The 22,116-nt window shown below is 39.4% G+C and overlaps 1 protein-coding gene across 1 annotated transcript; it reads left to right on the top strand.

Annotated features, from left to right (window-relative positions):
• Positions 1-337: 337 nt before the first annotated feature.
• Positions 338-21,895, top strand: rasef (RAS and EF-hand domain containing). Its single transcript, XM_070833946.1, has 18 exons — positions 338-657; positions 3,442-3,768; positions 9,478-9,624; positions 10,873-10,963; positions 12,118-12,213; positions 12,828-12,905; positions 13,032-13,147; positions 15,905-15,973; positions 16,109-16,175; positions 16,685-16,773; positions 17,752-18,049; positions 18,201-18,341; positions 19,004-19,151; positions 19,424-19,505; positions 19,669-19,783; positions 20,305-20,412; positions 20,616-20,692; positions 21,605-21,895. Exons 1-18 carry the CDS (start codon positions 338-340, stop codon positions 21,705-21,707), a joined length of 2,472 nt encoding a protein of 823 aa, XP_070690047.1. The 3' UTR covers positions 21,708-21,895.
• The last annotated feature ends 221 nt before the right edge of the window (positions 21,896-22,116 follow it).

Genomic DNA, 22,116 nt, shown 5'->3' on the forward strand with positions numbered 1-22,116 from the left:
GCACACGTTTCAAAAAAGGAAGGAGAGAGCGAATGGGATGAAGGATATAAAAGTGAGGTAGCTAAAGGACTGAGATTAATCCTGGAGCCGCAGTCTTTCCACTTACAGCAATGGGATTTTTTTCAGGGGAGCACAATGTTTTATTTGCTCCCACCTAACAGCAGGCCTCCAATCATCTCTGATTCTCGCCAAAAGGAAACGCAATGTTAAATTGAACTATTTGACTTTACAGGCAGCCCCAGTAGGCTCTGGCTGTTTTATAGCACTTTTATCTGTTGTTCTTTATCTGCAACTCTTTCTTCTAATGCCTCATTTAAAAGCCATAAAAAGCCAAACTATGGCATCAACAAAAGGCATGAGTGAGGAAGAACGAAAGCGCCTGAGTTCGCTCTTTCATGTCTACGATGTGGATAATTCAGGGCGGATTGAAAAACACGAGTTCTCTACTATTTGTCAGGAGCTCCATGTGCCGGCCCAAGAAGCAGAAGGCATATTCAACCGCCTAGACGTCGACAAAGACGGCACAGTGACCCTGGAGGAGTTCATCAGTGGCTTCAACGAACGGCACCAGATGGAGGAGGATAAGACTGATGAAGAGGACAACAACTCCTCAAAAAGTCAGGGAGAATTTACAAACCGGGAAGTGGTCATATCCAGGTGAGATTTAAAAAACAAACATATTCAAGTGTGTAAAATGTACTGTGCACGGTGTAATGAACAGTGTAGGGTAAAATTTTCTTGGGATTAATATTATTGGGATTAAAGGACAGTTTGAATAAGATGTAAAAAGAATCAATGCTAAAATTATAAAGTGTGTGAGCTGAATCTGACCTGGATCTGACATTGAAATAGTAGAATTTATTCAATTTCTGGTAAATAAACCAGTGCATTTTGGGACATCTCAGATATTGGCCAATGGTGTCAAATAAATGAATTATCATATTATTTGTTATTTGAGTCCCCATTAAAAACTGTCACGATTTCAATAACGAATACGAAGACTTTACACCAAGTTAACTAAATGGGGTTTATGGGTGTAGTTACATGAGTCCATAACTTTAGTTAACAGATAGGTAGAAGCATGGGCGTGGTAGTGGGGGGAAAAGTGGACCTGACTACCCAGGGCCCGAGTAGGGAGAGGGGCCCATGAAAATTCTGATATATATATATATATATATATTTTTTGTGATGTTTTCATTTCGAATGAATTGGGCCCTCCAATTAATTGGTGTCATAATTTATTTCAAATACATTGATAACATCAACTGAGAGAATTAACTTTATGTCAAAGTCCTCCCAACATATTGGACATTCTGGGGGCCCCCTCTTGGAGGCGCAAAATGGTTTAGTCCGCCCGACAGCGACCGGCGACAAGTGTAACGTCAGTGAGCCCAGGTTGAATGACCTGGGGGCACAAGTCGGGGTATCAGAAGAGGAAAGAAAAAGAAAGAAGGCAGAATGAGGGGAGGCAGTGGCAGCTGTTGACTGCTTTCTTTCCCAAAGGTGAACCGAGTTTGCTTGTTATGCAAAGTCCAATTAACTTACGTTGGTATGTTGGTTCGTGAGGGAGAGACAGAGACAGAGAGAGAGAAACCATCACAACACTTGACACATTATAAATCAATATCTGATTTTTTTATTTTTAGATTATTTTTTCTCTTTTTCTTTAGTTGTCATAGTAATAGGCTCCACTGGGATGGGGCCCACTGACATTGAGAGTGTACAGGGCCCAGAATTTGGTGCTACGCCCCTGGGTAGAAGACTTATTGCAGTCTGCAGAAGGTATATGTGTGCATCTTTAACACCGCTACAATTCGATGGAGATTTGGTTGTGATGCTAGACGCTTAGCTTCGAGCTAAAGCTAAAACTTTAGCTAATTCAACTAATTTATGAGCTTTTTGATGAGAAGAATGACCGAAGAGACCAGAAAACTATCTTTCCTTATCGTGTGAGTAGTTGGTGAAATATCTCCCGCCTGCTAACCAGCCAGAGCGAAATGTTGGACTGTTGCAGCGTCCAGCCTGAAATATACGGAAAGCTTTTGTTCACCTTTCCTCTTCTTTTCTCCATCGTACCTTTCTCATGCCTCAAATAAAACATGGACTCATGGGTTCAAACATTGCATTGCATTGTGCCACAGTAGCAGGTGAAGCAGCCATTAGCTCCCAAGCCTGGACTCATCTTTCATTACCGCACTTTTTTTACACAATTTACACAACTAAATTTCAATGCAGTTAATGAAATTTTGCAGTTTAATCAGGTCTGATGTCCTTCGTGTGCTGAATTTTCATTTCCTTTTTCATGTGGGCTCTATTAAATTTTTCTTACAAAATAATTTCCCCAAAATAGCCTACCAAGAAGTTCACTTAACCTACAAAATATGGTTGAAAATGTAGCCTGACTGTTTTTTTTACGTTAGATCAAAGTAACAATTTTTTCAATGCACAGGGAAATACAGGAAAACCCCGAACGATAAACTTTTAACAAACATTTGTTAAACACAATGCAAAACAACAAACAATCTCCTATGTGGGTTTCCCTAAAAAAAGTAATTTCTTAAAAATCTTGAGGCCAGTGTCTAGTTTTAATGATGGTGTTGATATTGTGATCACATGATGCATTTCATCATCTCACAACTCAACTGAGGGGCAGAGGGCTGAGCAGAGAATGTGTCTTTAATACATCAGCGGGAAAGCAAAACAAGGTTCAAACAGAATATCTAAATTCATAATGGCATCCATGTTGGAAAGTTTGTGCTTGTTTACTTCGCTTTTGGCCTCCCTTTAATACAACAGATTCAGCCCCCTGAGGAAGTACTGAACTGATTATGACAAATGCTAATAATAATATTTATAATAGAAATATTAATGTTAACAGTGCATTGTGTGTAAGTGTGTGTCTACATGCATTATATGAATGTTTTCTTTTTCATTTGGGGAGTTTACACAGGTAGATTATCTCTGCTTCTGCAATTCATAAAGTTTATTCAACAACATTGCTGACTGTTAGCCTTCCCATACAATGAAAGCACTTTCATTTGGCCTCAAGCCCAGACCTCTATTGTTCAGGTGAGAGAGGAGTGAACACACACACACACACACACACACACACAGTTACACACAGACTGGCGCGTTACCTGAGTCAGACACAACAGCTCCTCTGTCCGTCCGTCTGGCGACCAAACCCAAAAAATTATTTGGTGAAAACAACGCAGGGAGCAGAATTAGTGTCTACGTTTGATTATTGATCGTTTGAAACGGATTAACTCGATCACATTTTTTCTACGTGCACGACAGCTGTTGAAATGTTTGGATAAGAGCGGACACGTCTGAAGTCTGGAGTTCAACTCCGCGGTTTGTCCAGAGAATAAAACGCTGGCAAGTTACTTTTGGGTGTCTGGGTGGTCACCTTAATTTACTGAAACGCCTTCTTGTTTCCAGCCAGCCACATCCCTCCATTAAGGGAATGAGCGCAGAGGAGCAGGACCGGCTGCGCACCCTCTTTCACACCTACGACGTGGACAACTCGGGGCGCATCGAGAGGAACGAGTTCCTCACCATCTGTGCGGAGCTGCAGGTGTCCGCGGCAGAGGCCGACCGGATATTTGACCGGCTGGACGTAGATAAGGACGGAACCGTCACGCTGCTGGAGTTCATAAGCGGCTTCCACGACCGCTACGGAGACATGGAGTCTGACGGAGGAGACGTGTCCGCCGCCTGGGAGAACTTCGAGGGGAGAATGGGCGAGCAGGCCAAGTTCATCCCCAGGTGAGAGCGCACACCTGTCCGGTGGTAGGTTACTCTACAGCTGGATGGGCGTCTGTAAAATATGGAAATGTTTGGATGATATGACCGCGTTCAACAGTGCGCGCAGTGTGCGTCAAGATCTCCACGTTATTTGAATAACATGCCGTGACTTCCTGTCAGGGACACAGTGACAGTGGTCTGTTATCAAGTGTGCTTGAAGGTCTCTTTTATGTGTGTGTGTGTCTGGAGGGTCTCTGTTTTCCCTTAATATAACCAAAAGATCCACAAAGAGCACACGCATTCACTCATATTTGATCAAAAGTTAAAACATAAATCAATTAATCGATTAGTCAATCAACAGGATATTCATCTGCATCTATTTTGATAAATGATTGAAAGTTATTTCTCAACCAGAAGTTTCAAATATTACTTACTCCTAACTTCTTAATTGAGAGGGTTTTATGCTTCTGTCTGTTTTGTGTGCTTGTAAACTGAATATCTTTAGGTTTTGAACCGTTTTCTGACATTTTATAGACCAAACAATTGAAAATAGTAAACATATTAATAAATAATGTGATAACTGTTTGTTGTAGCATAAAAGCTTCAACGAATTTTACAAGTTTGTCGTCTCTTTGCCTTGACACCAGGACAGCTGAGTCTTATGGATCTTTATGATTTATATCTATAATATACATTTATAATAATATCTATCTATAATTTATATCTGTAATAACCCTCTTAAAGGCAGGGTCTGTAACATTGGAAAAACTAGCATTAGACTGATAAGGCCTGAATTCTTCCTGATGGAGTAGGATGAGGTAAAACCTATATAAGTTTGAAACTGCACCCCTTCCAACAACAATCTCGTTGCCTATAACTGGAGCCAAACAAAAAAAAGCTGCACCCTTTACAACAACCAAGGTCTAAGCTCAACACATGGTCAGATACGACATTTACATTCACAACGTTTGGCCAAGCTGAGTGATGTTTTGTGGTTGTAACATATCATCTAAGAGCAGTTTGTAAAAGAGTCTCTCATTATGAACTTGCACTATTTGTGCTTTACATAAAAAAACTAACTTGGGGTCAAGAACATTTTTCCAATAGGCTAGCATAAAAGGATATACAGTTGAAACCAGAAGTTTACATACACTGTATAAAAAGACACATAACCTTTTATTTCTCACTGTCTGACATTAAATCGCACTAAACTTTTCTTGTTTTAGGTCAGTTAGGATTACCAAAATTATTTCTATTTGCTAAATGCCAGAATAATGAGAGAGAATTTATTAGAGAATTTTTTATGACTTTCTTCAAAGTCAGAAGTTTACATACAGTTCCTTAGTATTTGGTAGCATTGCCTTTAAACTGTATGACTTCGGTCAAATGTTTTGGGTATCCTTCCACAAGCTTCTCACAGTAGTTTGCTGGAATTTTGTCCCATTCCTCCTGACAGAACTGGTGTAACAGAGTCAGGTTTGTAGGCTGCCTTGCTCGCACACGCCTTTTCAGCTCTGCCCACAAATTTTCTATGGGATTTAGATCAGGGCTTTGTGATGGCCACTCCAAAACATTGACTTTGTTGTCCTTAAGCCACTTTGTAACTAATTTGGCGGTATGCTGCATTTGAAAGACCCATTTGCGCCCAAGCTTTAACTTCCTGGCTGATGTCTTGAGATGTTGCTTCAATATTTCCACATAATGTTCTTTCCTCATGGTGCCATCTATTTTGTGAAGTGCACCAGTCCCTCCTGCAGCAAAACACCCCCACAACATGATGCTGCCACCCCGTACTTCACAGTTGGGATGGTGTTCTCAGGCTTCCTAGCTTCCCCCTTTTTCCTCCAAATGTAACGATGGTCATTATGGCCAAACAGTTCCATTTTAGTTTCATCAGACCACAGGATATGTCTCCAAAAAGTAAGGTCTTTGTCATTTGCAAACTGTAATCTGGCTTTTTTATGTTGCTTCCGGACTAATGGCTTCTTCCTCGCTGAGCAGCCTTTCAGCCCATGTTGGTACAGGACTCGTTTCACTGTGGATAATGAGACTCTCTTACCAGCTTCAGCCAGCATCTTCACAAGGTCCTTTGCTTTTCTTCTGGGGTTGATACGCACATTTCGCACCAAAAAACGTTCATCTCTGGGACACAGAACCCGTCTCCTTCCTGAGCGGTATGATGGCTGGACATTCCCATAGTGTTTATACTTGTGTATAATTGTTTGAACAGATGAACGTGGCACCTTCAGGCATCTGGAAATTGTACCCAAGGATGAACCAGTGTTGTGGAGGTCGACAGTTCTCTTTCTGATATCTTGGCTGATTTCTTTTGATTTTCCCATGATGTCACACAAGTAACCAGTGTGTTTGAGTTGTGCCTTAAAATACATCCAAAGGTGTGCCTCCAATTAACTCAGATGTTGTCAATTAACCTTCCAGATCATCATCTGGGCTTTCCCAAATTGTTTCAACGCATAGTAATCTTAGTGTATGTAAACTTCTGACTTTGAAGAAAGTCATAAAAAATTCTCTAATAAATTCTCTCTCATTATTCTGGCATTTAGCAAATAGAAATAATTTTAGTAATCCTAACTGACCTAAAACAAGAAAAGTTTAGTGTGATTTAATGTCAGACAGTGAGAAATAAAAGGTTATGTGTCTTTTTATACAGTGTATGTAAACTTCTGGTTTCAACTGTATATATATAGATATACCTGCAGTGTGGAAAATGTTTAGAAAGTCACACATTAAAACAACCAAATTGTGTTCCACTGTTGTGAGACATAACTTCCATCATGTAAAACTTCATGATACATTTTTCATATTTTATTACTTTTTAATAGTTTTTTCAGTGTTTTCTGTTTTGAAAAGGGAAGACATTTGGCGCTAAGTGCAAAGTAAAATGAAAGACTTTTTTTTCATTACTGTCACACTTAGAACCAAACAGAATTTATTTATTTATTTATAATTTATCCTTAAAGAAAACACAGTTTACATTTTTCTTGCACTTGAAATTTTTAACATTAACGAGTTCTGTCAGAATTTTTCAAGTTTTTTAAATTTTCCAGTTTCTCAGTGAGTGTTTGTAAACCACAGTCCTGCTTTGAGTTTTGCGTTTATAGAGTATCATCTTTGTATGAAAGGACCTATAAACTGTAAAGTTTACAAACACCAGGTGTAACTCAGATACACAGTTTGCTGTCTGTTTTATGAGCCACTGATGAAGATTTAGGTCATTTCTAATTCAGCTAATTCAGCTAATTCACTAATGATAAAAATGTCAACTACCATTTTTTTAATTCAGTCATTCCCTTCTGATTTTAATTTGTTACTGAACTTCCAATCGTATTTTTCAAATATGACCCAACTTTTTTAACATGCCTTGGATGGAGCCCTTAATACTGTGTGTATGTGCGTGTGTGTGTGTGTGTGTGTGTGTGTGTGTGGCCCCAGGCCTGGCATGGGACTGGTCCTCGTGTTGCTGTGCTGTGGCATTAAGACATCGATTGTCACAGTGGTGCCATCTGCTAAATACGCTCACTCATCTTCAGGCAGTTACAGTCGCTGTTACAGGCGTCAGCTGAGAGACGAGAATCTTGAGAACATGGCGCTGAGCTCATTTCAGACAACTGTGTCTTTTTCAGGGGATGAAAGAATATTTTGTGTGAATATGAGAGACATCGCGAGCAAAAAATCAATTACATAGCTATTCATTATTTTATTGTGGACAGATGCTGCAGTATTTTGTGCTACAAAATGTCATCTCTCAGCTGACTAAGCTTTGGTTTTTAAGATGTCATTTGGTTTTGTGCTTGGTTTTGGTTAAATGCTCCAGAAATCTACTTTTTTTACAAATCCATGTGTATAGAGCCTAGTTTGTAAGTGTGGATAAAATGTCTTAGAGTACCAACTCAGAAGCAGCTTGACTTGCTGTAGATTTCTTGAATATGTCTCGATTCCCATCCGAAAAGCTTTATTTTTGAAGAAGGTACCGTTTGCTTTGGCATAGCACTTCTTGATATTTCTGTCCTATAACCTGGATGACTAAGAGCGTTCAATGATACTTTGGTTAAGATGGGTTTCTCTATTGTGCCTCATCATGGACCTACTTTATAATTTCCCCACACATTGGGCTTTTGAGTGTGTTAACATAAATAAATGCTAAATATCCATAATGTGTATTTCTCTATCCTGGCTTTATGATGACAGATATGCACTGCTGAGGAACAGTTTATCATTTTTGTTAAACACAGATTACATACATGACATAAACACAAATAGCAAACAAGGAGAGAAGTCAAAGTCGCTCAGAGGACAAAGACTGAACAAAGGACAGAGTTTATTTACAATATGGCTCACTTGTAATTGTTTCTTTGAGACTTTAGTCTTAGGGACTCTAATTCTTTGATGAATAACCCAAACAAAACATTTGCACTTGCTAGTAGTGTTTTCTGTCTACATAATCTCTTGTGTTCGCAGGAGGAGAGGTGTTTTCCTTTCTACGACTTTAGAAGGTCAATCTGCGATCCTGAACATATGATGTTATAAACAACAGCCTAACTACAGTTTCTATGTACTACTTGCTTATGTGTGTCTCTGTAATGATCGATTTGTGTGTGACGCCATATGACACAGCAGCGATCTGTGTGTCACTCTGAGTTATTGACAGACAGGCAGTGTCTATATGCTTAAGTATTATAGCCAGTCCGCCCTGTCACAAGGCAAACACACACTGTAGACTTACATGACCCACTTTTACCTTTACACTGTGATAAAGGACGCTTTATTAACGTCTAACGACTTCATAACGATAGACAGTAGGAGGGATTAACTGTGTGATTAGGTTCAACATATTGGCGTTAACATTCACAGTAGTTTGACATTTGTTTCGCAGTGGAACTGTGATACGTGCTGCAATGCAGTTATGCTGAGTCAAAGAAAAAGTGTTTATCAAAAATAACAGTTAGGTAATAAATTTGATCCGTTTTTGAAGCCGAATTAGCTGTGCAGCTTTTGTGTATTTGACAATCAAATGGTAGTAGACGAAAGTTAAAAGTTAGCAATGTGGTTAAGCTATACGGCATATTTACGATATATCAATAAAAGGTATGTCAGCTATTCAGGCCACCAGTAACAGTTCTTTGTCTTTCATTGTTTATGAATCCTCTTGGGAAATTAGGAAACCTTAATCAGCTAAACTAGAAATGTACAATGCCCAGGAAAAAAGAGTTAAGTTAGATAAGAGGACTGATGCCATTCTCATGTCTGTATGGTGAAGCTACAGACCGGAGCCGGTTAGCTTAGCTGAGACTGGATACAGGGGGGAAACAGCAAGCCTTGCTCTGTCATTATCTCTCTCTATCTCTTGAACTATTTCTTGACTGGGACCAGTAACTTCCTGGAGTCTTGGTTGTCTGGCCATGAAATAGTATCGTACATAAAATCAGTGTTGGTACAGATTAAACAAATGAGATGTTAACATGTTAACTGATGAGTTCCAGAGGTGCTGGTAGGTGTAGAACCAGACTGTTTCTCTCTGTTTGTAGTCTTTATGCTTTATGCTAGATTGGTGTCAATCTTCTCATCCAACTCTCAGAAAGTAAGTAGATGAGCATTTTTCCCAAAATGTCAAACTGTTCCTTTAAACTTCAAACCAGGATTATTAAACTTTACCATGTACGCAATGTTACTGCAGAACAAAGTCGATGTTAAATCCTGATTGTTTTCCAGGAATGTACAAGCAGCTACGTTGTACCAGAACATCAGTCTGACTGAGCCCAGACTGATACCTCAGCTTGAGAAAGTCATCACAAACTTCACCAAAGAGATCAAACAGCAGAACTCGGAGATGGAGAATCTGGCTCTCGCTATAAAACGGTGGGAAACACAGACATGCACACAAACACTCACCTACACCCTTCAAATGAAGTGACATGAAGAATTTAATCTGACAGTGATGTTAAGTGTGAAGTCTGATTGTTAAAATAATATTTGCTACAGTATTTTCTGGTTTACTTCTTTTTATTAGTTTAAAACAGTTTTTGCTGTTAATTTGCTGTTACAGTTTCTGTAATGACATTAGATGGAGTGTGTAAAAATACATTACATGGTCATTGTTAACCACCAGCTTGCAAATGCTGGTTCGCTCCCATTTTCTACTTCAGTCCAAAGTAACACAGATCAGATACATTTGACGACTCTAAACAGGCTTCAGCTGCACTGTAACAGTTCACAGGTCAGTCAAGCCAAGTCAGTTCTATTTATATAACCTAATATCTCAAATTTACATGAAGGGTCTTTACAATCTGCACTGCATACTGTCCTTAGATAACTGATTTAGATAAGGGAAAACTCCCCAACAGAAAAAAATAAAAGAAACCTCAGGAAGCGCAACAGAGATCTTTTCCAGGACAGACAGACAATAGATGTTGTGTGTGCAGAACAGACTAAAAATTACAGTGTGGACAATCATGATGACAAAATTATAAATAGATTGTACATGTAAATGAAGAACATGGCATCAAGAAATGTCTAGATGTTGAAAAGCCTGAGTGAATAGAGAGGACAAGGAGCAGAGAACAGGCAGCGTGAGAAGAGCAGGCACACAGCTTTGCTTTTAGGACAACAATCAAACAGACAGCAAGCATCTGAAAGTTCAGTCAAGTCACGTTTGATTTAAACGGCCACAGCAGGGTAAGATTGTCTGTTATCAGCAGGAAGGTTACCCCAGAGGAAGGGGGCAGGAGAGGAAAAGGACCTGCAGCCTGCAGAGTGAAATCAAGCTAATAGATCAGGGCAACACCACCACCTTGTTTAGTATCCTGAGCAACATGGCCATTGATATTTGGATTCACATAAACCAATCATACTCAGACTATGCTGAAGAATCCATCAATCAATTATCAGTGCAGCTTTGGTAGTCAGTGATCTGATATTTCATAAAACTAAATCTCAGGGTAATTTTTTTAAAGCTACAATCTGTAGAGCTATTAGTAGATGACATATTCATTCGATCAAAATACTTTGTCTTATTAGTCGAATAAGCATTCAGATACAGATACAGTAAATAATGGATGGATGGAGGTTTCTGGAGCACAGGGAAATGATCCCGTCACTAATTTGCAGAGCGCAGGACCAAGCATCAATGCAGCTCAGTGAAATGGAGGAGGAGATGGACCAGCGCATTCACGCTGCTGAGAGAAAAACACGAGATCAGGTGAGACAAACTCAGACAAGCACACACACAAACACAACAGACACCCTGAAACACGAAAATATAACCTTTGACCTTGTTTTGTACGCGGCTGAATATCAGATTACAGATCCTATCTCAGACACACCTGCTGATCAGCTGGATTTCACAACTCTGTGGGTAGCAGATATGAAACAGTAAACTCGGGAGCACATTTTAGCCACCAGTGATTACATGATAAGGCTACATGTATTTGGGATGATAATGATATCGTGTGGATGAAAATTAGAATCTAACAATAAGAATCAGGCTGCACAGTTCAAGTGATTCAAGTCTGCTGACAATGTGCCATCAAGTTGTAGCTAACCTGAATTATTGTTTAACCTGTTTGTAGTGAAAATGAGTTAAGTCTGTCTACAGAGTCATAAATGGCCACAGTGAGAGAAGTCAAATTCAGGGATGGAGTTTCTGTTATTCAGTTTGTCGGTTTGTGAGTTTTAGGGAAGCTGTAGATATTTCCCAGAATCTGGTGCAACACATTAAACAGTGTCGAGTGTGAAATGATAAGATTTGATAACAATATTTAACTTTCCATGACATGAAATGAAATGTGAAAACAACAGAACTGTACAGATCACTTGCCGCATCAGTCAGACCATCTGATTTATTTAACTTTAATTTAACTCCTAATTTCATTGTACTCACACAATGACAGTAAAGGCTATTCTATTCTATACTATACTAACTTGTATTCATTTAGTTTTATCTTTGTTTCTTTAAAACTTGCACCAGGAACATAAACTCTCTCTCTCACTTATCACTATAAAGTTATGTAAGTACGTGTACTTCACTGACTCAGCAGCTCAACAGGAGCTGCTGTGTTTTTTCAAGAAAAGCACACAGAAATAGAGGGCACTCTATTGTATTGTATCATCATGTATATATTCTGACACCTTTAAGAGACGTGTTTATTTTTGGAAACTGCAGATAGACAGTTGCTGATACAGTTATTGATTCTCCAACAGCCTCCAGTTCAAAAGCTGCCCTAAAATAGCACTGATTACTGTGTCACAGAAATGACATAACTGTAGAAAGACACACACACACACACACACACTTTCATAAAATGATCTAAATGCGACTAATTATTTGATGTATATTTGTCTGTTTTTGTGTAGGAGAAGAGGCGAACAGAAGCTGCGCTGAGTGAGTTACGAAGAAGTTATGAAACTGAAGTGTGTGAGCTACAGTGTAAGATCCAGAAGATGCAAATGGTACATTTTTCAACTCCATTTTCACTATAACACAGCATCAATACTGTAGGTCAATACAGACTCCTGCAGTCATATTTAAAAACCCACTTACTGTACATGTAGACTCTCCTCAGTGTTTGATATGTATCCAAAATGAATCCTGAACAGAACATAAGACATAAGATAAAAGGCAATATGTTCACAGTAATAGTGTTATTCACATGTTAAAATCAATTGTTTAACTTAATTTAACTGTTAAATGTCAGACGGGAGATAAGTTAAGTCACAGTCAGATGAAAGTCTGAAAGAAAAGAGAAACTTGCACTTGACTGAATAAAATGTAAACACCATCGGCCTCTTAATAGTTCTCTGGGTTGTGCATGTTTGGAAAAAACACAGTTCTGCTACACAGTGGAAAATGTTGTACTTTATGAACAACACTGACGGCATTCAGAAGAAACTGACTAATTTATTCTTATGACCTCCTGAAAACAGGTACACTGACTAAAACCTTAAAGTTATGTTTGCGTACAGTATATATAGTTTAAGAAAACTACTTGTGTGAGTACAGTCTAATTTAGGTCTACCTGAAAGTCAGATGGCCCTAATCCTGAGTATGTGAACCTGTCCATCAGATAGAAGAGAAGTACAAGAGCATCACTGTGAAAGACGAAAGCCCAGCTCTGAAGAAGAAGATCAATGAGTTAACACTGGTGAGACTGAATATACTCTTTTATAACATAATGTTTCAGTCATTTCAGTACATTTTGTGCGAGGTGTCAGGTGTCTTGGTCCTAATTTGTAAACTATTCCTCCATTTCCCCTCTTCCTTTTTGCAGGAGAACCAGCGGTTAAAACAGGACCTGCTGAGGTCTAAGACCAAAGTCGCCTGTCTGCATAGTGAGATGGACTCGCTGAAGACAGAATTAACTGATCAAAGCATCAACAGTGAACAGTGAGTTTATGATTATTTGGTCAGGTTTTATTTCCTATGTATGATGAATGCTGATATGACATATGACATAACATATGTTTATATGTTTCTTTATATCTTTATATACAGTACAGGCCAAAAGTTTGGACACACCTTCTCATTCAATGCGTTTTCTTTATTTTCATGACTATTTACATTGTAGATTCTCACTGAAGGCATCAAAACTATGAATGAACACATGTGGAATTATGTACTTAACAAAAAAGTGTGAAATAACTGAAAACATGTCTTATATTCTAGTTTCTTCAAAGTAGCCACCCTTTGCTCTGATTACTGCTTTGCACACTCTTGGCATTCTCTTGATGAGCTTCAAGAGGTGGTCACCTGAAATGGTTTTCACTTCACAGGTGTGCCTTGTCAGGGTTACTTAGTGGAATTTCTTGCCTTATTAATGGGGTTGGGACCATCAGTTGTGTTGTGCAGAGGTCAGGTTGATACACAGCCGACAGCCCTATTGGACAACTGTTAGAATTCATATTATGGCAAGAACCAATCAGCTAAGTAAAGAGAAACGAGTGACCATCATTACTTTAAGAAATGAAGGTCAGTCAGTCCGGAAAATTGCAAAAACTTTGAATGTGTCCCCAAGTACAGTCGCAAAAACCATCAAGCGCTACAATGAAACTGGCTCACATGAGGACCGCCCCAGGAAAGGAAGACCAAGAGTCACCTCTGCTGCTGAGGATAAGTTCATCCGAATCACCAGCCTCAGAAATCACAAGTTAACAGCAGCTCAGATTAGAGACCAGATGAATGCCACACAGAGCTCTAGCAGCAGACACATCTCTAGAACAACTGTTAGGAGGAGACTGCGCGAATCAGGCCTTCATGGTCAAATAGCTGCTAGGAAACCACTGCTAAGGAGAGGCAACAAGCAGAAGAGATTTGTTTGGGCCAAGAAACACAAGGAATGGACATTAGACCAGTGGAAATCTGTGCTTTGGTCTGATGAGTCCAAATTTGAGATCTTTGGTTCCAACCGCCGTGTCTTGACGCAGAAAAGGTGAACGGATGGATTCTACATGCCTGGTTCCCACCGTGAAGCATGGAGGAGGAGGTGTGATGGTGTGGGGGTGCTTTGCTGGTGACACTGTTGGGGATTTATTCAAAATTGAAGGCATACTGAACCAGCACGGCTACCACAGCATCCTGCAGCGACATGCCATCCATCCGGTTTGCGTTTAGTTGGACCATCATTTATTTTTCAACAGGACAATGACCCCAAACACACCTCCAGGCTGTGTAAGGGCTATTTGACCAAGAAGGAGAGTGATGGAGTGCTGCGCCAGATGACCTGGCCTCCACAGTCACCGGACCTGAACCCAATCGAGATGGTTTGGGGTGAGCTGGACCGCAGAATGAAGGCAAAAGGGCCAACAAGTGCTAAGCATCTCTGGGAACTCCTTCAAGACTGTTGGAAAACCATTTCAGGTGACTACCTCTTGAAGCTCATCAAGAGAATGCCAAGAGTGTGCAAAGCAGTAATCAGAGCAAAGGGTGGCTACTTTGAAGAAACTAGAATATAAGACATGTTTTCAGTTATTTCACACTTTTTTGTTAAGTACATAATTCCACATGTGTTCATTCATAGTTTTGATGCCTTCAGTGAGAATCTACAATGTAAATAGTCATGAAAATAAAGAAAACGCATTGAATGAGAAGGTGTGTCCAAACTTTTGGCCTGTACTGTATACTATATTTGATTTATCTTGATTCATGTTGAGTGTCAGTCCTTTTTGCAGTCATTTTTGTGTTTGAAGATGTTGAAGTCTGGTCTAATTGGCCTCAGCCTCATGTTTTAATAGTCATATTTTTCTGCAGCTGTCTTTGCTGATCATTTTCACAGTGAGAAGGAAAAAGGGTTGTTAGATAAGACTACACATCATCTAAACACTCTTACACACTCGTCATTTTCATTTTCAGCATAAACTCTGAAAGTCCAAGCTTAGAATTACTGAGTTGAAGAACAGGTTTTCTCTGCCCTTTTTCTTACCTCACTTTAAGGCTATAAAAGGAAACTTGAGAACAATAAATATTTGCACATTTCTCCAATCAAATTCAAATAAAGCTCTAAATGCTCCAATTTGCATACATCTCAAGGTTATTTTTAATTAAGATACATTAATTACAGAGTAATGTATCAGTGTGACCCCACTCTGCTTATCCAGAGAAGCTTTGCTTCACAGAGGGACAGAGGCGCACAGAGAGACTGATGTCCCTGGGGGATTTGTTTTGTCCCAGGTGAAACAGGATATCCTGGAATGACTTCACACATGCAATAACTTCTTCAGAAGTGTTGCTTAGTAACAGAGGCAACAGAGCCACTGGCAGGATAAATCTCCGCCTCCTTGGACCAGCTCGGTGACGGTGTTTATGTTGTTGTTTCTCTCCCTCTGAGTTATCTCATATTGATCATAAATTAGGTGTAACGGCTGTAAGTGAATCAGTTGATCAGTGCTCTGGTCTTACTGGAATGATCTGAGAGACAGATGCATGGAAATCTCTCTCTTCCGATTAGTTTTCACTTTTCAAAGCCAGTATGTTTTGATTCGTTGTAAATGTCATTACCATGATGCATGTTTAAGGCCATGACATGTACGAAAGGTCTTTTATGGCACTAAAAAAACTTTTTCGCTGCCACTACTTTAAGTTACTTTGTTGATGTGGTTAATATTCATAATTACCAACAGCTGTGTTTATGACTGTGCTGTGTTGCAGAGACGAGGAGCTCATGAAACATTTCTCTGATGAGCGAGACATCTTGGAGAGCCAACTGGAGATCCTGCAGTGAGTCACACAGAATATTGTTGAGGTTTTCCACCAGAGATGAAAAGAGATCTTACTGTACTCAGATAGCACTTGGATGGAAGAAAAAAGCTAACTAATGATAAAAAATGATTATTTTTCTGTGTGTGTGGATAGGACAGCCAACAGGAAGCTCCATGACACCAATGATAGCCTGAGGGCCAGTCTGGAGAGGATCACCAGGGTAAAGCTGCACAGTCAATCGAAAAAAATAGTTCAGTTTCCAAATTACAAGAAGTTGAGCTTTTTTGATCCACTGGGTGGGCAGACTCCATATAAACTTGGTATTCTTCTTCTTTTTTTGAATATGCAATTCACTTTTGGGTCATTTAACTAGATTCATCTTGACTCCAACATTAAAGTTGAACTGCCGCCTAATAGGCCTGAGCAATTTGTTTGATTACTCAGGGTTTTCTGCAGCCCTTTCTGCTGATTGTATATTTGGGGATGCTTTTGGGGACAGTGTTGGTATTCTGATGCTTAAACCCAATTATATAATTTAAAAACAATAAAAACACACACATTGGACAACAGATGTTTAGTAACATTCAGAGCTTGATTTAAAATGTTTTGTCAGCTGAAAACTATGTTGTCGTGTTTGACGATTTGTCACTTCCAGACAGCCGTGAAACACAAGTAATTAACACAAATACACAGAATGGAAACCTCATGTTTGATTGTTGTGTGTTACAGTCTGGTAACTCGGGCTCACCAGGAGACCTGAAGGACAGAGGCAGAAGCAAAAGCATCTGCTACACATCATCCTATGGATTACTGGATAGGTAAGAACTACAGACAATGCAGATGGTTCAGAAGGGTGTGAATTTATATCTGAATCACCACCGTTTGCGCCAGCATACGAGCTTTCAGTACACTAAATATATTAACTGATTAACTGATAAGCAGCTTCAGAGGTTTTCAGACCAGGTTTATCAGGTTTGAGTCATTTGCACTGACAGTACAAAAGGGATTTAGTACAAGTGCACGTTGACAGACACCAAATCAAGATGCTTGTTCTTGGAACAACATATAACTGTACACATAACTGTGTATTTAGACAGTAGTAAAGTAAATGTTGAAAGTGCTGTGAGATATTTATTCAAGTTGCTGGCCAAGCTGATGCATGGAGACGTTGGATCACGTGACTCTGTGGTGTTTAGGAACGAAGGTCATGGCAAACAGAAAAAACTGCTGCTTCTAGGTGTCTGCCTTTTGTGTGACAAAAGTATTAATTTGTGTACACATACTGTATACAGTAAACTGTAACATGATGATGCACATTGCACACAGACTAAACAGACATTTGGACACTACAGTTTTTAAGGAAGTATGTACAATTAGTTGTACAGTTTTATGTATAGTGTATTAGTATTAATAATAAAGAAGGAATTATTTTTGAGCATTTTAGTCTTTATTCAGCAGCATACAGTGAGTTGTCAGACAGGAAATGGTGATAAGGACATTGAGTATATCAAAGTTCCTGGCTGGATTTGAGCCCTCGCTTCGATATGTGGTTTGTGTCTCTGACGATAAGGTCACTGTGATGGCCTGTAGTTGTGGTTTTGGCCTCATTTGAACACAGTCGCATCTAACATGTCTGCCTCTCTCTTAAATCAATGGAGGTGAAATAATGAGGACCATTTTCTCATGAAGAAATAGCAAAAATGTTGATAGGTGTGGACAAAATGTGTTCTTTGTATTTTGGCTGAAGCAGCCCTCGTTATTTTATGCCACGCATTATTTCCTGGCCTCTTCCCCAGGTTCAGCCAGCGTGTGGACGACTTCCCTGTTTACAGCCGCCGGCCCAGCTGTGACACTCTGGCCTTGGCCATGTGTGACCCGGGTATGCGGCGCAGACACAGCAGTGAGTGTGAGGAAGACAGCCTGCCTGAGATCTTCATGGACAGCGGCCTGTCCACACTAAGAGGTTCACATGGAGGCTACGACTCAGAGCAGGAGGTCAAGGGTCTTGAAGAAGAGGAAGAGGAAGAGAGGAAGAGGAAGGAGGAGAAAAAGAAGAATGACAAGAATGATAGTATGATGGGAGAAAACTATGAGGTTAGACAATAATAAAATCCAGCAGGCACAAGAGTGAATGGCCATGTTTACAGTACATGTTCACCATCTTAGTTTAGCATGTTAGCATGCTAAAAGTTAACGTGTGTGATTAGATTTTTGTATTAATGTTACATGTGTGTGAACATCACAGCCAGCAGAGACACAGGATGCAGAATCTGCATTCGGGTCAGACAGCAGCTCAGTTCTGGACTGGAAGCCATCTGAATCCCCCAGTGTGACCCAACCTGCAGCCCCACCTGTACGAAAGGCCCTCAGTGCCATCAACATTCAGGTAAGAGAGAGAAGATAAGGAAAGGGGGGCGGTACCCAGTGGAGGAAAGGAGGGAGGGATGTGTTCTGCTGCCTTCAAATTTAGTGCTGATAATAGTGGTCATTACTATATTTTTTTTGGTGACTACCAACATTTTGAATATATTGAGAGATAATGGCCTAGTTTTATAAACTTCTCTGCAGATATTCAGGAGGATAAAGGTTTATTCCGATCAACTAGAAATACATTTTGGGATTTCAATACTGTGCAGGACAAAAAATATCAAGGCTGACAATTTTATGATCACATTGTCTTTTCTCAACCACCTTCCTCAGGACAAACTTATTATACATTTTTAGCTCCACTGCTTGTTTGGCACCAAGCTTGGCAAACTCATCAGTATGTTCTTTGCTAAAATGAAATATTTTGCATAAATAAAATTTATGTGTTTTTTAACATTTCAAGACCTGCAATGATACTTGATACTGCAAAGTATTTTTTTTTCCTTCACTTAACTGAGCTGATGATGGACAGACACAAAAATAAGAAAAGCAAAGCGATTGTTGCTGAGGACAAAATATATTTAACATGAAGTGAATGTGCAGAGTGCAAATATGGTCAGTGATGCCTGAGTGCCTCACTCTCCCTCACCTTCGCTCTGCCTCTCTGTCCTATTTCAGAAGGATGGCAAAGAGAGCACGGACCTGGGCTACATGACATCAGAGAAGGCCTACAGGATCGTGTTGGCTGGAGATGCTGCTGTGGGGAAGTCCAGCTTCCTCCTTCGCCTCTGCAAGAACGAATTCAAACTGAACTCCAGTGCTACACTGGGTGAGTTGGATAAACTAAAGTCAATATTTAGTTTATTGACTTTAGTTTATTATCACAATCTTTATTATCTTGTTCTCTCCTCTTTGACCTGTCCAAATGTGTCATCTGACTGATTGATGCTTAATTCCTCCACATGGTGGATGAAGTCGTAGCTACAGTAAAAATTCAGTTTATCTGATCAGCAAATACTTGATTTTGTATGTTATAAATGTGTGTTATACTTATTTTTACCAGCGTAGTATAGTGACATTGGTTCTTATTTCTGTGTTCAGGAGTGGATTTCCAGATGAAGACACTAGTCGTGGATGGAGAGCCCGTTTTACTACAACTATGGGACACTGCAGGACAAGAGAGGTATGTGTTGGTGTTTGTAGGTGTGAATTTATAATAACAGAGGAGAGAAAAATAAAATTAATATACACTCACACAACAATGTTTAATTTGAGAACTTGCTTGAAAAAAATAAGGATCATAGCTTACATGTTTGTGTATATCGCTAATCACTTTCTCATGTCAGGTTTCGCAGCATTGCAAAGTCTTATTTCCGCCGGGCAGACGGTGTGTTGCTGCTGTATGACGTCAGCTGTGAGAAGAGCTTTCTTAATGTTAGAGAGTGGGTGGACATGATTGAGGTAATGCACCACTCTCCGCTGCTAAAAAAAAGTTAGTGATGACCACTGTTTGTATTACAATAGTTGGTAGAAAAGACTTCAGCAGAATACAGTGAGGGTGAAATCTATCTTTGATTTGTATAAGTAAGCGTTGTCACACATTCATTTGGATATCAAACTCAGTGATTTCAATTGTTTTTCCCTTTTCACATGCAGCAGATATGTAAGTGTTAAATGTACATGAATTGGATTGTGTTCTCCAGTGGTGCTGTGGGCATGTTGACATTTGTGTGAACTTTTATTTATGCATGTGGTATGTAGTTTGTAACAGTTGTGTGTTGTCTGAAAAAATGCACTATGTGTGCACTGTGGTGCTTAATGTCACGCCAAAGGTTTTAGTCTTTCACTTTACATTTTGAATGTTATTTTTTTATCTAATTCAGCACATCAATTCTGTGAACACCACGCTGCAATGTATGTATAACAATAGAGCAGTTTCCAATATTGAGGCACTGCTGTTTCTTTGTTTGTCTGCATGACAGGATGTGTCCCAGGAGGACATTCCCATCATGCTCGTGGGTAATAAATGTGATCTAAGACACGATGGACTTAACTGTGTTCCTACCAGCTATGGAGAAAAACTGGCCATGGTAATGACAAATACTTATAACTACTTTATTACTATATAAATAACTGTTGCTGTACCTGCTACATATCTACACCTAACTCTTATCATAGTTTAATCCATATATAAATCCAAGTCAAAACCCTTGTCACTTGGTTTGGGGTTATGACTAGCAGTAAACAAACATTAATTATTCAGAGCTGATGATTTCCTGTCTTCACCCAACAGACATACAACACTCTGTTCTGTGAAACTAGTGCCAAAGATGGATCCAACACCCTGGAGGCTGTGCTGCACCTGGCCAGGTGAGACACAGCTGTTTCAGTCAGCCGAATGCACAAAACAGAAACAGCAATGGAAAGTTTTACAAGGTTGTGTCTTGGGTCTGTTTCCGAGACAAATGATTTTCATGAGTTAGGAAACACAGAGGAACTGATTTTGAGCCTATTACTACTTTATAAGGAGCCATTTGACTTATCAGACACAGGGGTAATTAATATATAATTATGATTGGCTGCAATTTGGCAGCCAATCATAATTATATATATATTATATATGTTGTATATGCAGGAAAATTAGCATGGCTGAGTGGGACACTAACATCGACCATTGCTGATGTTAATTCAGTATTCCTGCCACAACAAATTGAGAGAATTAAGAGAAAATTCGATTACCAGAGCCAAAAATGCAAAGGTACCTTCTCTGAAACTAAATAATTCCAAAGAAAGAATAGCGACCACCTTAATATAGCACGAACAGCAAATTGTCTGTCCGTATACCAAGCCCATATAATGTGACCTTTGCTGCCCTCTGGTGTGAAGGAGTAATATCAAAAACATTGCTGCAAAGAACAATCAACTTGGGGGTTAAAGGGAGTTTTCTTCTAGATAAAGAATAATTATGTTAACATTCAGCATTACCCACCAAAAGGCATTGTATTTATCCTTTGGGCCAACAAATGCATTGCTAATTTCTTTCCTCATAAAACATTTGCAAAGCCGTACTTTTAAATACTCAAATATGCTAGAGGATACAAGCCTCATTCAATTGAGGCCTGCATACTAACATCTTCCCCCGTTGAACCCTAATAGCTGTAATGAAATCGGTTGATCCATGAGTTCAAGTGATTGGCAGCCACCTTTGCATAAATGTAAAAGTTTTAATGTGTGTTTTCTCTCTACTGAATTTCTTGTTCCTGTTTTCTCTCCACTCCACAGGCAGGTAACAAAGTACGCTGCTTTTGATGAAAAAAGTTGCTATCAGTCGCTGACCAGCTTAGATGCTCCCAGGAAAAAACCCAACTTCTCCTGCTGTACCTGATCAAATTCATCAGAGCTGCACATCCACATCTTACTTAATGTGAACTCAAGCCGGGTGGGAAAAGGACTGCATATACAGAAACCAAAGTATCTGCAGAAGAATCATTGTGAATAACCAAAACTATTTAACATATGGATTAAGCGAGTAAACAAGTGACATGGGGTCACAGCAGAAAATCCACAGCTTCACATCAGTTCAGATTTGTTTCGTTATTCAAGTGTATTTAAACACGACGTGCTGAGCTGCATTTCAGCCACAGCTTGAAGTCTTACTGAATATGAATTTCAGAAAGTTTACGTCACTGTAAACTTCTTGCAATGTGAAAGTTATTTTCATTTTTAATATGCTATTACACATATTTGCACAAGTTACTTCCATGTATTTGACATTATTTGTACTGCCACAGATA

The sequence above is a fragment of the Pempheris klunzingeri genome, chromosome 7 (genome assembly GCF_042242105.1).
Source record: "Pempheris klunzingeri isolate RE-2024b chromosome 7, fPemKlu1.hap1, whole genome shotgun sequence".
Classification (NCBI taxonomy): domain Eukaryota; kingdom Metazoa; phylum Chordata; class Actinopteri; order Acropomatiformes; family Pempheridae; genus Pempheris; species Pempheris klunzingeri.